The 15,009-nt window shown below is 41.8% G+C and overlaps 1 protein-coding gene across 1 annotated transcript in view; it reads left to right on the top strand.

The window, feature by feature from the left end:
- The window catches only part of HMG20A (high mobility group 20A), a 79,160-nt gene that overhangs the window by 50,198 nt on the left and 13,953 nt on the right, over positions 1-15,009 (top strand). Inside the window, exons 3-7 of the mRNA XM_065412033.1 lie at positions 2,267-2,359; positions 4,882-5,029; positions 7,628-7,840; positions 11,535-11,667; positions 12,345-12,376. Coding sequence (XP_065268105.1) covers positions 2,271-2,359; positions 4,882-5,029; positions 7,628-7,840; positions 11,535-11,667; positions 12,345-12,376 — 615 coding nt within the window. The 5' untranslated portion in view covers positions 2,267-2,270. The remainder of the gene's footprint in view (positions 1-2,266; positions 2,360-4,881; positions 5,030-7,627; positions 7,841-11,534; positions 11,668-12,344; positions 12,377-15,009) is intronic.

Raw genomic sequence — 15,009 nt, 5'->3', positions numbered from 1 at the left:
GGAGAATTCATCCCCTCTGTTCATTTCATTCAGGATTGAAATGCTTCACTCTACTCCACCAGTGTATCCTAAGCATTTCCTATTTTAGGGGCTTTCAGATCTTTATTGCAGTCACTTTTTCTTTTTTATATGGGAGATTTTCACACTTAAGAATGGTGTTTGATATAAAGAATTCCCATAATAGTAGGAGGATTTCTGCCTTCCTGATTGAGCCTCTTTCTCTTACATCAATAAGATGCACTTGCCTTTTCCCATAACAGGTTTATATTAGCTAGAAACCCAAACTTCGTATTTTTAGTTAAATTCGAAAGAAGAGGGTCCCTCACTCCAGTCCCTTATTGAGGTCATTAGAAAGAGGACAGTCAAGAAAGGAGGAAATAAAATGGATTTCCAGAGGTAGAAAAACACAGGATAGGAAGTGGAGAGAAGGTACTGACACCTTTACTTCCCTCCCGCCACCTTCTACCCTTACATATACATACATACATACATACACACACACTGAATTTTTGTGTGGAAATCTTGAAAGTGTAATTTCCATTCCAGGTGGAAATTAGATTGATTTGAAGTGTCCATTTCACCTAGACCTTACATTGATCTGCTGATCAGGGAATTAACTGATAGGGTTAGAAGGGACCGCAAGGATAATCTAGTCTGCCAAGATGCAGGATTTGCTGGATTTATTGCCAAGATGCAGGATCAGTATATGCACAACAAATGGCCTTCTTAGCATTCAAAATAATCCAACTTCTCCCCACAGATTGTAACTGTTCCTTCAAGCACCTGTTTGGTAGTGAACCTTGCATCCTGCTACCCCTCTTTTTGTAATAATATTGCCTTACCAAGTCAGTTACTGTAGAACTTGGGAATTTTTCAGGTGTTTTCTTGTTGTCCTTGACCATCAAGATACCCTTTTAAAAAGCTGTAAAGTAGCCAGAGTGTTTAAATGTGACACTTAGCCTGGATCTGAGTCTCTCATTTGTCTCACACCGATGTGGGGATTCTGTGGGTTTGTCTTCATTGCAGAGTTAACTCAGGCGATCAGCACTCAGGTTTGAGCGCCTGGGTGTGAACAGTCACACTGCAAAGCTTTACCCAAGTCACTGTGTCTTCACTAGTGCTGCACTCCACCATGTGTGTTGCTAGGACTTCTGGGGGCATATTCCTTGGTTCTTTGCACTGCAGTAAGCTGACTTGCTTTATGATTCTTTCCCATTGAATTGTTGTAGAACTTGTCTGTCCTTCTGGGCACATGGGGAGAATTGTGGGAATGCACCGGAGGACTATTAGAATACTATCAGAGTATCAGATGTTCGCTTATGACTTCATTGCAAAGTGGGTGGGTTACTCATCTGAGTAAAAACAGCACCTGGGCTCCAACCTACACCCACCAACAGGGGAGCAGAGGGGAAGCAGATTACTGTGAAAGCACCACTATACATGGGTGAGAAGTTTTTGTGTGTGGATGGGTGGGGGTTGTGGCAAAACCAGAGTAAGAGCCCTGGTAACTCTGTAGTGTAGACATACTCTAAGAGTAGGAATGGAATTTTTCTCTTTCCATCAGGATGAAACTTTTTCTGATAATTGTAGTGATTTCTTGTTCAGAGATCTTGTATATGTTCTGCTAGGGATGGGTATGAAATAAGCTTGTATTCATTAAGTTATTCCTCCACAAATTCAAATCTCCGACTGGCGAATGTGAGGACACAAAAGAAGCCACGTCTGCTCTGGCAACCTGGTATCTTTCAATGAGAATTACATCATGCTACAAGTGCTTGCCCATTTTGCTTGTGAACTTAGTATGTCGTATTATACCTTGAAAACAGAAAACAAGGTAGCCACATATGAGGAGCAATGCAACAAATATGTGCATTCCAATACATTGTGAAAGTACAGGAGTCAGGAGAGGAAGTGAAAACACCAACTCAAATTGAAACTGCAAGGAGGATTTAGGTAGGTAGGCAGAATGTTATTTCCTACTAAGATGCCAACAATCTTCAGTTCTGATTACAAATACCTGATTGATGGGACCAACATGGGATAACCCAGTAATATAAATTGGTAGGTTCACGTCACACAATCAAATCTTTATGTCCAAATAATTCAAAAGATTGACCAGGGTGCAGGATTAAATTGAGGCTGATGTGCTGTTTGGCTTTTAAGAACTGGCAGTTAAGTAAGACTTACAAAGACAGATCATTAAATGGGCAGAACACGTGAGAGAAGTAATTCAAATGTTAATTTTGCTTCCACTTTCTCTTCACAGAGGTATGGAGAACCTGATGGCTGGCTCATCCCTACCCCCACTGTTTGCAGATGATGATGGCTCAAAGGAGAGCAGTGATATGCCCACAACTGGGTAAGCAACTGCTGCTCTAAACTCAGCTCACAGCTATTCTCTCTTTGCAGACTCTCCAGAGAAAGTACTCCTGATTGTACAGTCTTGCTACTAGACCAATTGAGCACCATTAATTTTCTCTTTCACGTGTACTCTTCTGGTACTTGTAAAATCTTGCTTTCCAAGGACAGCTTTCTATAGTGGGTCTGCAGATATGGTGATTGTTTTCTTTATTGTGCTCCAGTGGCACCACTGAATTTCTGTTAAAGATACATTCTTGATTAAGGGATGTCCAAGAACAGAACTGATAAATGAATACCCTTCCTGTCTATCAAACAAATTGTCCTTATTTGCACAGGCTATAAAGCAGTGGCCCTGTCTTAAGGACTCAACGACAAAAGATTAGATTCTTTTTCAGGAATACTTTTTTTTTTTTTTAAGCATTGTTGTGCTTTAACAGGTTTCTTTTCTATTCTTTAGACCTCCAAGGGGAAAATTCAGATCCAGCATAAGCAAGTGCAATTCTATGTAATTAAACATAGAGGAACCTGCTTGTACCAGGTCTGAACTTGGCCCCACGTCTCGGGGCCTCAAGATTTGCTGACACTTTGGCCTGGTCCACACTAACCCCCCACTTCGAACTAAGATACGCAACTTCAGCTACGTGAATAACGTAGCTGAAGTCGAAGTACCTTAGTTCGAACTTACCGCGGGTACAGACGCGACAGGCAGGCTCCCCCATCAACTCCGCGTACTCCTCTCGCGGAGCAGGAGTACCGGCGTCGACGACGAGCACTTCCGGGATCGATTTATTGTGTCTAGACAAGACACGATAAATCGATCCCAGAAGATCGATTGCTTACCGCCGGACCTGGAGGTAAGTATAGACGTACCCCAAGTGTGGTGCACGGAGGAAGCTTGACATGCTGTTAGGAGGGATTAAGGGAATGATCTTTCATCACCTCTCATTGAAAGTCCATGCACCACACTCAAAATTTTCCCTACTCTGTATTTGTTAGTAGATTGGAAGGTTGTGATGCCTAAAGTGGGTTAAAATCTGAGAAGTGACTGAAAATATCATTGTGAGGTTCTATGGGCGCTCTCTCTCTCTCGCTCTCTCAGTATGCTTAGTGTATAATAAACCATTTTTTGTTTTTTCTAACTGCTGGCTCTGCAATCTCAATCTGAGATCTGAAAGTCAAGCCTGTCTCTATCTGGGTTATGTATCATAATCAGTAAACGTGGCCCAACCGATGTGTATTTCAGGATAAGGTGCTATAGAGGTACAACTCTCTGTACATGAAAATTAAAATTCTGCAGTTGGTACTTGGTTAACACATCTGATGTTGCACAAATCAGAATAAGAATTAATCTCGCTTTGTTGTAGCTATGTTAGCTCAACGTTGCTAACAGGAGAAAAAAGTAGTAAAAATTGTTTGTCCATTGACTAAGCAGCTATAGCTTTGACTATACACAGGGAGCAGATCTCAAAATTGTACAGATCTATGAATTGTTCCATTAAGAACAATGGTTAGAATGACTAGTGGATTGTTGCCCTAAAACAGAAAATCCCCAAGATCCATGCAGAACTCTGGGGATCCGCATAGATCAGTGGTCCCCAACCTTTTTTGTCTGGCAGGCGCCAGACAACGAGCCACGGAGGACCGTGGCGGCGGACAAGCATCTGCTGAAATGCCGCTGGTAAGCGCCGTTCAGCGGCATTTAGGCGGATGCTCGTCCGCCGGCCAGTACATGGGCGCACTTACGCGGGCACCACGTTGGGGACCCCTGACATAGATCATGTACCTCCATATAGCTACACTGTTGGCCTCCATACCACAGGCAGCCTGATTCCTGCAGAGTGCTGCCATTGAATGAAATGCCACCTTCAACATCTCTTGACTGAAGAATAGCAGCCATTCAGGGGCCTACTGGGAACTAATGATACTGGAGTCTGCTTCAGATATCCAGGTGTGTCAACAGGAGACAATACTGCTAAGAGTTCCATCCCAAATCCCAATGGCACAGAACACTTATACAGGGCTATAGGAAATGCATACAAGAAGGTGCAATCACTTGGAGGAGGATGAAAATAAGACTCTGTACCTTTTTTGTCATTCTGCTGGTGTTCTCCTGAACACAGCTGCAGGGTTCATGTGTTTTCATTCCTGCTCTAAACCTCCCTTCATATGACTGCATGTTTGATTATTATTTGAATCAGATAGTGTTTAGTTTTGTTTGTGTTTGACTTGTGTAAGCACAAGTTTCTCCAAAAGTTAGTTTTCTTAGGACTGTTTTGTCTCCATCAGGACCTAGAAGAGCTTTATCTAAATCCCTGTTAACTGCTGTAGACAGTGGCCTGGAAATCACATAGCCAGATGGAACATACAGCTGTCTGAGTTGCTGTTTTTGTAATGTCTCACCTTTTGTCTGGCCTCAAAGTTGCATAATATTTTCAACATCATTGCACAGTTCAGAGGAGCAGAGAGGAAGTAGATTACTGTGATAATGCCTGCACTTTCTCACACAACTTGATTTTCCAGGTTAGCCCACTCTGAGGGGTCATACGGTGGAGGAGCTTCGCAGTCTGTGAACAACCCAGACTTTGTGGAGGACTTGTCACAAGTTCAGTTGCTGCAAAATGAGTCTTCTAATACAGCTGAAAGCAGCGAGCAGAGACTTGAAGAAGAGGTGAGCTGAAATAATATAGTTAACACAAATGACTAACTGATTGAGAGAGCAAAGCATGGGCTCTCCTCCACATCTGTCACTTTATTCATTTAAGTTTTTTCTAGTAGGATACCAGTTTTCATCCATCCACCATATCCATGAGGCTGTTTTTCATCTATTTACTTTCTATAGTGTGACAGGGTTGGGTCAGATGGCTACAGGAGAGTGATAGAAGGCAGATATATTAGCCTCAGATTAAGCAGGTCCCTTTTCCCTGGGTAAGGTAACAGGGGCGGTTCTAGAACAATCAGGAACTTGCTGGAACCAATTAAGGCAGGCCAGCTAATTAGGACACCTGGAGCCAATTAAGAAGCTGCTAGAATCCATTAAGACAGGCAGGCTAATCAGGGCACCTGGTTTAAAAAGGACCTCACTTCAGTCAGTGAGGGGCAGGCAAGGAGCTGAGAGTGAGAGGGCATGCTGCTGGAGGACTGAGGAGTACAAACACTATCTGGCATCAGGAGGAAGGTCCTGTGGTGAGGATAAAGAAGGTGTTGGGAGGAGGCCATGGGGAAGTAGCCCAGGGAGTTGTAGCTGTCACACAGGTGTTACATGAGACACTGTAGACAGCTGTGATCCACAGGGCCCTGGGCTGGAACCTGGAGTAGAGGGCGGGCCCGGGTTCCTCCCCATCCCCCCAACTCCCTATTGGATACAGGAGGAATTGACCTGGACTGTGGGTCCCACCAGAGGGGAAGGTCCCTGGCCTGTCCCCCGACCCACTAGGTGGATCAGCAGAGACTGTGTGGATTGTTCTCCTTCCTTTTCCCCATGCTGGCCAGTGATGAGGTTAGCTGAGTGAACGGCAGATTTGAGCCATTAGCAAAAGTGGCCAAACTGAGGTCTGCCGTGAATCTCTGAGGCGAGCAAATCCTCCAATAAGTGCAGGACCCACCAAGGCAGAGGAGGAACTTTGTCATAATAGCTATTTCTCCTCTGTTGCACAACCACTTTCCTATAGTCAGGAAAACACAGCAGGCAGACCCTCCAAGAGTGACATCTGTGATACTCCCTAGTTTAGCAAATAGAGATTTCTATTTCAGAGGTTTGCCTACCTTTCCTTCTTTCATTTCTCTGGGGAAATAGTACAATCTAATGGTTTGAGTAGGGGACCGAGACTCAGACTTGAGTGCTATTCCCAGTTCTTTCCCTGATTTACTTTGTGACCTTGAACAAGTCACAACCTCTCTGTGCTTCCATTTCCGTATCTGTAAAATGGGGATAATCATACTTATCCACCTCTATAAATGTTTTGAGATACTCTAATGAAGTGTTGCTAATGCTTCTTAGACTCGAGTTGTGTATCATCTTTACTGATATTGATGATTTAGAATGTTTAAGAACTGAAGCAAATGTTTAATTCTGTGTCCACTCTTGAAGCTATATTCAGTTTTGATGACCTCATCTCAAAAGAATTACAACAGAAGCAGTGAAATGCCAAAGAAAGGCAATCAAAGTAATAAGAAGCCTTCCATTCCAGGAGAGATTAAAAGAATAAAAGAAGGGATACATGATAGCACTATATAGCATAAGAAGATAGCATAGTCCAGAGATTATTACAGAAACATGGAGTTCAGAAAACTCAAGCAAATATTTAACTGCCCTACTTCAGAGTTTCTCCACCTGTAAACTAGGGACAATACTCGACTGCTTCTGTAAAGCTCTTCAAATTTCTGATGAAAGGAGTTTTAAAAGTTCAAAGCAATTTATAATGATATCCGTAACAGTGAGCATGGGAGGGAAAGCTCAGTAGTACACACCTGTTTACATTATTCCATGATACAAGAAGACTGGGAAACATAACATCCGAATGCAAAAGATTAGAAGGGGAAATATTAGTTAATATACAGTATGGTAGATAATATGTGGCACTTTCTACAATAAGATACTGGGGCAAATGGCTTTGTAAATTTCCAAAAAGATTAGACACTTTGTTTAGAATAAGAATAACATCTGCAGTTACATTAGCTAGGATGACAATTTCATGAGCATTTACTCCTCGTGCTTTATGGCATAAAATGATTATAGGCTGTGGTCAGGAAGAAATATCCCATGGCATAATATAGCACAACTGTCCAACTACACTGGTTTTGTTTGTTTGTTAGTTTCCCCACCCCCCTCCTTTTGAAGTAACTAGTATGTGTCACTGCTGGAGGTAGGACAGTGAAGAAGATAAGTTCATTACAGCGTGTGCTATGTTCCTAAATAAATGTTTCAGTGTGGTGACGCTGGTCTCAACTCATGGTCCTACAGCAGGAGAATCTTAGTGGAATGATGAAGATATCTTATTGTCCTGTGGATCTGCAGTGATGTTATAAAACAATTTCTGATAATGAGGCTCATTTGTCTCGCTTTGTTTAGAAGAAGGTCAGGATTAGACTAAAGTGAAGTTTGAACTTTACAGAGAAGATAAGTGAAGAAGCTTATATTGCAGCCACATACTCCTTATGAAAATGTTTGAGACATGAATATTTGTTCCTTCCAGGGGTAAAATTATTTATTTGATTTCCCCTCTCCCCCCCCCCTTCAGTCTGAATTTTCTTCTGTTTCATTTTGCAGCAAAGAACTAAACGAGGAGGCTGGTCCAAAGGGAGAAAGAGGAAGAAACCCCTTAGGGACAGCAACGCCCCGAAATCCCCCCTCACAGGGTATGTGCGATTCATGAATGAGCGTAGGGAACAGCTTCGAGCGAAGATGCCTGAAGTCCCTTTCCCAGAGATCACCAGGATGCTGGGCAATGAGTGGAGTAAGCTGCCTCCTGAGGAGAAACGGGTACCATTAACTTCCCTTTTCCTTGCTGGGGATTTGATTATTTTTTAATGGGAACACTATTGCTTACTGAGGAAGTTGACATCAGTGTTTGACCATGACCGTGTTTAGGAAGGTGTTTTTAGGTGGGGTGCAAAGGTCCTTAAGAGATAAAGGAAGGAACCCTCTTGAGACCAAAGTATCTCTCCCCAGTCATTGCTGGTGGAAAATTACATAGGCCCGATAAACACTGCAAGAGTATATGCAGGACACGTGTGAGTCTTTCAGAAGAGAAAGCTGGGCAGACCAGAAGGGATGGGCTGCTCACAACTAGCTGGGGCAGAGCTGTTTTTTTGACAATATATTTGTCCATTTTCAAGGTCTGCTCGCCATGTAAAGAAAGCAAAGCTCTATAAGTTGTGCTAGTGAGAGTGTTTCGTTAGATTTTTATAGAGACTAAAATTATCCCAGGAATGAGAATTTGTTTTTCTTTCAACCAGAATATGGTGTATCTCTCTTCATCAGTCTACCTGGGCCTTCTGCACTGTACCTCATATGTGAATTAAGGCAATGGCCAGCTTAGTCTGTTCCTTTACTTCCTTCCTCTGGAGCGGATACCAGCATCACTGCTGAATTTGTACTATTTGTAGCTGATTTCTAGTTGGAGAGTATGGTGCTTCACTGTAGTTAAGATTGCATGAGAGAGTTCAGTTTAACAGAAGCTTTAAACCTTTATTTTGTAAAAATCTCATTGCAATGACAAAAACATAGAATATAAACTTTGGGTACTATTTGAATTTTTCATAGTTTTTTGATGAAAAATGAATTGATACAAAGAGAACAAGAGCTCAGAAATCAATCCTTTGGGTGTTTTGTTTTGTTTTTTAACAAAATGTCTTTTTTTCTTTGTACCCTTTTTGCAAGAAATCAAAACATTCTGTCCTTTGTTCACATTGTTGCTCCTCATGTGCAGATTCCTAGAATATCAGTTACACATTGATAGTGTTTGTCCGTACAGCATTTGATAACATTTTAACCATCATAGAAAATGTGTGTCAAGGTCAACTTGCTGAATTTGATGACAAATCAGCTGCAGAATGATTGCCATCACTCACTTCTAGGGACCAAAAAAAAAAAGACAGATACTCCCTTAACAAATAACTCTGTAGCCTAAGGAAGGCTGGGAAAGAGAAGACCAGGCGATCAAATCCTTCCTTTTTTAACTGCTGTTTAAATTCCTGTGGCATTCACTGAACTACCCTTATTATTGAGTCAGGTCCTGAATCCAAACCTAGAAGACAGGGAAGGGCTGCTGAACACTTCCCCCCGCCCGCCCGTCCCCTCCCTATCCCATTTTTAAAAAATAAGTTAGCAGATTGCTTATGCAAGGACACTCCAGGCCTGGCACCCAGGTCTCTAACATGACAAACCCCAGTATGACTAAATTAGGTTTTGGGTCTCCTAGCTTTAACCACTATAAACCACACTCCTCTTCCAGAGTCAGGAATCAAATCCAGAATTCCTGATCATCAGTATTCTGCTGCTGACTAGAGAGTACTTGCATAACCCAGTGGAAAAGCATGTTTCAAGTTTCTCTCCATTGGCTGGTCTCCAAAGGGACAAGCAGTTACTCCTGTCAATCAAGTGACAGCAGTCTAGCTATGGATCTTTCTCCCCATATCAGGAGAGCTATGTACTAAGGTACACCAAAGCTGTATAAAAATAACTAGAAAACTGGCAAACAAAAACTGCATTTAGTGGCAGGTAGGGTTGCAGCAGGACACATGCTATCCACCCAAAACCATAAAAGGATGGCTATAAGAAGTTTAGGGGGTAAGACTTGTGCATTCCTTTCCACCTTCAGATTGCCTACAACATTGTCAATAATTCACTCTAATGCTCCATAAGGCTTTCATTTCCATCTCCAACAGGTACTCAGAAGTAATATGTACTCCAGTGTCATCAAACTTGCAAAATCTTAATAGTGACCTCAACAGTGTTAAGGCAAAATAATGTTCCAAATGCATGGAATGTGTGATAGCCAGATGTACTGATCTGTTGATATAATGGATATAAAAGCATATGAGGTCACTCTTAAGGTTTTGCCTGAGTAATATGAATAGGTTTGCATAATACTGTATGATATAAACTTGTATGGGGAAAAAGCCTTAAGCATATTGTACTGAAACATGATAGCAGGGAAGGGAGCTTTTTGGTGAAAGGGTCCCGTTAATTCCCATGTTGTGTTATGACTATTCTTTAAGTGGTTTGCAGTCCAGCAGTTTCCTTATATTGTTCAAGAGCTCCCTGCATTAAGCAGATGTATGAAAATGCTTCAAGATTATTTCTTAAAAAACAGACTGAAATATCACTAAGGCTTAAACTGACAGACCCCTCTTGGTTCTATTCTCTCTGTAAGCTTGTCATAAACATACAGTTAAGGGTTAATTCCTCTTTTACCTGTAAAGGGTTAAGAAGCTCACATAACCTAGCTGACACCTGACCAGAAGGACCAATAAGGGGACAAGATACTTTAAAATCTGGAAGGGGGAAAAAAGTCTCTTGTCTGTGCTGTGTGTGCTTTTGCCAGACACAGAGAAAGAAGGAACCATCCAACTCCTATAGGGTAGTGAGTATTTAGAGAAGGAATGTATTAGATTTACTTTTATTTTCTTGTTTGTGTTCTTTTGCAAATAAGAGGGAAGATAAATTTGGGTTCTTTGTGTAACTTTAAAGTTTTGCCCAGAGGGAAACCCTCTGTGTTTTGAATCTGATTGTCTGTGAGATTATCTTTCATTCTAATCATACGGAGGTACTCCTTTTTACCTTTTTTTTTTCTTTAATTAAAATTCTTCTTTTAAGAACCTGATTGATTTTTCATTGTTTTAAGACCCAAGGGTTTGGATCTGTGTTCACCAGGACTAATTGGTGAGGGGGATTCTCAAGTCTGCCCAGGAAAGGGAGGTTAGGGACTTGGGAGATATTTGGGGAAAGGCAGAGTTCCAAGTGGCTCTCCCTAAATATTTGGTTAACACTTGGTGGTGGCAGCGTACTGTTAACCTAAGCTGGTAAAAATAAGCGTAGGGGGTCTTTCATGCAGGTCCCCACATCTGTACCCTAAAGTTCAGAGTGGGGAGGGAACCGTGACAAAGCTGTTCTCTCATAGTAGCTACAGCTGTCTCCCCTATCAGATGAGAGGACAAGACATTGTGTTGCAGCATGGTATTGGCCTTTCTTCTAGGGGTCTGAAGGTGAGAAAACACAGTACTCTGCTCCAGGAAGACTGACACACCTTAGCAACAATCTGAGCCCCTAAGGGTGATCCACAACCAGAGCTTCCTGTTCAACAGCACATAGTGCTGGCCACAAACATCCAGTTCATAAATATTTTCTGACTATGTGAAGATAGCATTTGGCTGCATTGAGTAGCCTGGTATCCAGTCACCTCAGCATCTAAGTAAACTATTGCAATCAGTCTAGTCGAGAAGTAAGTTTAACAGAATGATGAGTTGGATAAAATATGTTACTATTCTGGAGTGCTTCTCTCTCTGTTTTTATCCTTTCTTGCCTTGGTTATCCTTTCTCAGGTTTCCGTGTTCTGAATCTCTGAGGCATTCTCACTCATTTTTCTCCATTCCTTTCCTGTTTATCTAGGTAAGATGATCATGTGTCTGATTGTTTGGTTTTTTTCCTGAAGTACTCTGTTTTCTTATTGCAGCGCTACCTTGATGAAGCAGATAGAGATAAGGAACGGTACATGCGGGAACTGGAGCAGTACCAGAAGACAGAGGCCTACAAAGTCTTTAGCAGGAAAGCACAGGACAGGCAGAAAGGCAAATCACACCGGCAAGGTATTAAACCATAACAAAAATAGTGCCTTCATGAAAACTCTGCCCACATTCGGAAGAGAGGATCACTAGGAGGGTGGTGAAGCACTGAAATGGGTTACCTAGGGAGGTGGTGGAATCTCCTTCCTTAGAGGTTTTTAAGGTCAGGCTTGACAAAGCCCTGGCTGGTATGATTTTAGTTGGGGATTGGTCCTGCTTTGAGCAGGGGGTTGGACTAGATGACCTCCTGAGGTCCCTTCCAACCCTGATATTCTATGATTCTATTCATACTGGGCTAAACAGACCATTGGTCTGACCCAGCATGGCAATTCTGTTAGCTAGAGTAATAAACAGTAGACTGTTAGCTAGAGTACTAAAATATCCCAGGCATATAGTCAACTAGCAGGTGTCAAACACTTTTTTATAAAGCCTGTGACTGTTATGCTGCTTAGAACATACTCTTCTGTGTTTGCCTAGACCAGTGTGCATGTGTGTATGCAGAATGGTTAGGTTTATGTACACACTACTGTGCCTTGTGACAGGTGCATTAGAAAAACCTAAGGTAGATAGAGATACTGTGTGCTAAATCCCTTATAGTATAACTAGACAGATTGTGTAGCTGTGCTTTTGGGTTGTACAGCTAACTTTCTCCTTCAGTTCTCTTTCATTCCAAGATCATCTTATCTTTTTGTTTGTTTCAGATGGAACGCGACAGACTGCCCATGACCATGAGGTAAATACCTTGCTTTCTTCTACACAGCAGGGGTCAGAACCACAACTGGTGAAAATTTCCATTGAAGTCAATGGAGTTATGACAGTTTACACCAGCTTAGGGTCTGCTCTAGATATAGATTTATGCGAATTTCTATACAGTTTTTTTGGGGTCGCGTGCATAGATGATCCCCAGGACCAAAGAATCAAAAGTGAATAGCAATTGAGTTATTTATGTGCTGTTTTGAGTGCTTTCTGCTAAATCAGAAGCTAGTCCATGCAGATATAAGTTATCTGAAACAAAATGGAAATGGAGTTTAGGGTTTGTTTTTAAAAGGGCTGAGGCCCAGCCTCTCCTTTTGTAGGTGTCATTTGCATTGCAAAACATACACCTGTGATTTGGAACCTCAGAACAAATTCTGAGTATACCTCAGAATAATTGTGTCTTTTATGTACTTGAGGTGTACGTGTAATTCAACTTCAGCTGCAAAATTGCAGGTGACAATTTTGGAAGCAGAAATGCCTACAAATGGGAAACTGTTCTTTTGAAAATTTGGCATGTAATGTCTAGGACATCCTTATGGCCAGCTTGAGACATAGACCGATCATGCACAAATAAGTCGCACCTCTAGGTCATTGTTCCAGTACACCAACCACCATGTGGTTTCTTCCAAGGTAAGGGAGGGAAATGGCCAAGTTGTTGGGAGGCCTGTTGTAACACCTCTTAGCATACCAAATAAGTGAATAGTAATGAAAAATACTGCCTTGCTGTAACAAGACTCTAGATTCCCTGATGTAAAACAGACACTAAACCTTCTGGATCCTGATTGACAACAAAGTTATCCGAAGTGCTGTAATTGTCAGTCTTTTAACAGAACCAAACACAACAAGGGCCATTTTACATAGGGTCCCAGGCCAGGTGCTTCCTTCACAGTCACCAAACTGCAGCAAGCAAATAGGAAAAAAAACCAAGTAGATGAATCATCCCCTTTTTCAATATGGGCAAGAGACTTTCCTGCCAATGCTCTTCCTCTGTAAGCTCCCAGCCAGCCTCCTTTTCAGGGAAAGTCATCAGTTTCTGTACCCCTTGGTGGGTTTATTGGAAGTATGACTGTGATGGCCACTTGCCAAGCCACTGCAACTTTTTAATTTCTGCTGCTCCTGTCTACTTTAAGGGTAATACATTTCATTTCCAGGGAGCAGCTTTGGTTGGATGCTTTCAGCTCAGATGCATTCTCCCACTGACCCCCAAAGCCAAGTATTCCCTATCAGACGAACCTTTAGAAATAGATGGACTCTTAAAATGTCTAATATGAAGTGCCTAAATCTGCATGCCACGTGGGAGTTGACTTTTTATTAGTAACCCCCACAAAACACTGTAACCTTGTCCCAGTCAGTAATATAGTACTTGTGCAAAACTTAGATTACATAAATATTCTGTTTAACAGCAGTGTTCATGTGACAAGTCACTTCAAAAATTCAAACAGGCTTAATTCTTATCCTTCAATTTATGTAATATGATTACTGAAAGATCATCATTATCTAAATGCACTCATGGAGGAGAGTTGCCCTCCTGCACATCCCTATGGCGTTCTTATGCTCCATCCGAGCAGGGACTGCTCAAGTGGAGTTAGGAACTCCACCGGCTAGGCATCCTGTTCTGAAAGCCTCCTCTCCTCTCCCCTTCAGGATTTTCTACCTTTCCATATTTGCAAAACTCTGTGCTCAAGTTACCTAATAAATCCTCACAACACCTCTCTAAGGGTAGGTCTACACTTACTGTGGTGTGCAGAGTACAGACACGGCATGCCTAGCTTTCACTAGTATAAATAGCAATGTAGACAGTGAGGCACTGCTTAGGCAAATAGATTACAGACATGCTAGAACCTTAGGGGGTATACCCTACACGCAAGCAGTGCTTCTCACATCTACACTGCTATTTTTAGCAGTGTAGTATTCCTCTGCCTCTCCACTGCCAGAGCCTTCCACTGCAACATGTAGGTATATACCACACAGCCTGCCTTTCACTGCAGCGTGTAGCTATGCATACCCTACACGCCACTGCAAGTGTACACAAGGCCTAATGTAGGTAAGTAGTGTAATTCCCATTTACAAAGGAGGAAACTGGCACAGAAAGGCTAAGTGACTTGTCCAAGATTGCACAGCAAGTCATCATTAGATTTAAGATCTCAGGAGCTCCTGGATCCCTGTCCTATTCTCCTTCCTCTAATCACCATTGCTTGCTGTTGTGGTAGTTCTATGACCATCAGAGAGGATTTGCTAAATTATCCCTTGCAAAAAATTTGGGAGCACCTCTGGGTCAAGGAAGCTTTTCCTCAGTGGTAATAGTTTAGCTACCATAGACAATGTTGATATCACTTTAGCATTTAAACACAGTGCATGTGCATAGCAATGACCTTCAAAAAGTATAGCAAAGGACAAAAACATGAAGTAAATTTGAATTAATCACAATAAAATATATAGATTACTCTTCACATAAATCCCATATTCATGAATTTTTATGTGGAATATTATACGTGATGAACAGTGACTGCTGTGAACTTTATTCTTGGTTTAAAATAACTGAGATTTTGTGTTTATATTCTCAATATTTCACACTAATCAAAAGTGACCTTACTAATCTCAAATGTAATA

Source organism: Emys orbicularis, chromosome 10, assembly GCF_028017835.1.
Source record: "Emys orbicularis isolate rEmyOrb1 chromosome 10, rEmyOrb1.hap1, whole genome shotgun sequence".
NCBI classification, from domain to species: Eukaryota; Metazoa; Chordata; order Testudines; family Emydidae; genus Emys; species Emys orbicularis.
This window is presented reverse-complemented; position numbering and strand designations above follow the sequence as displayed.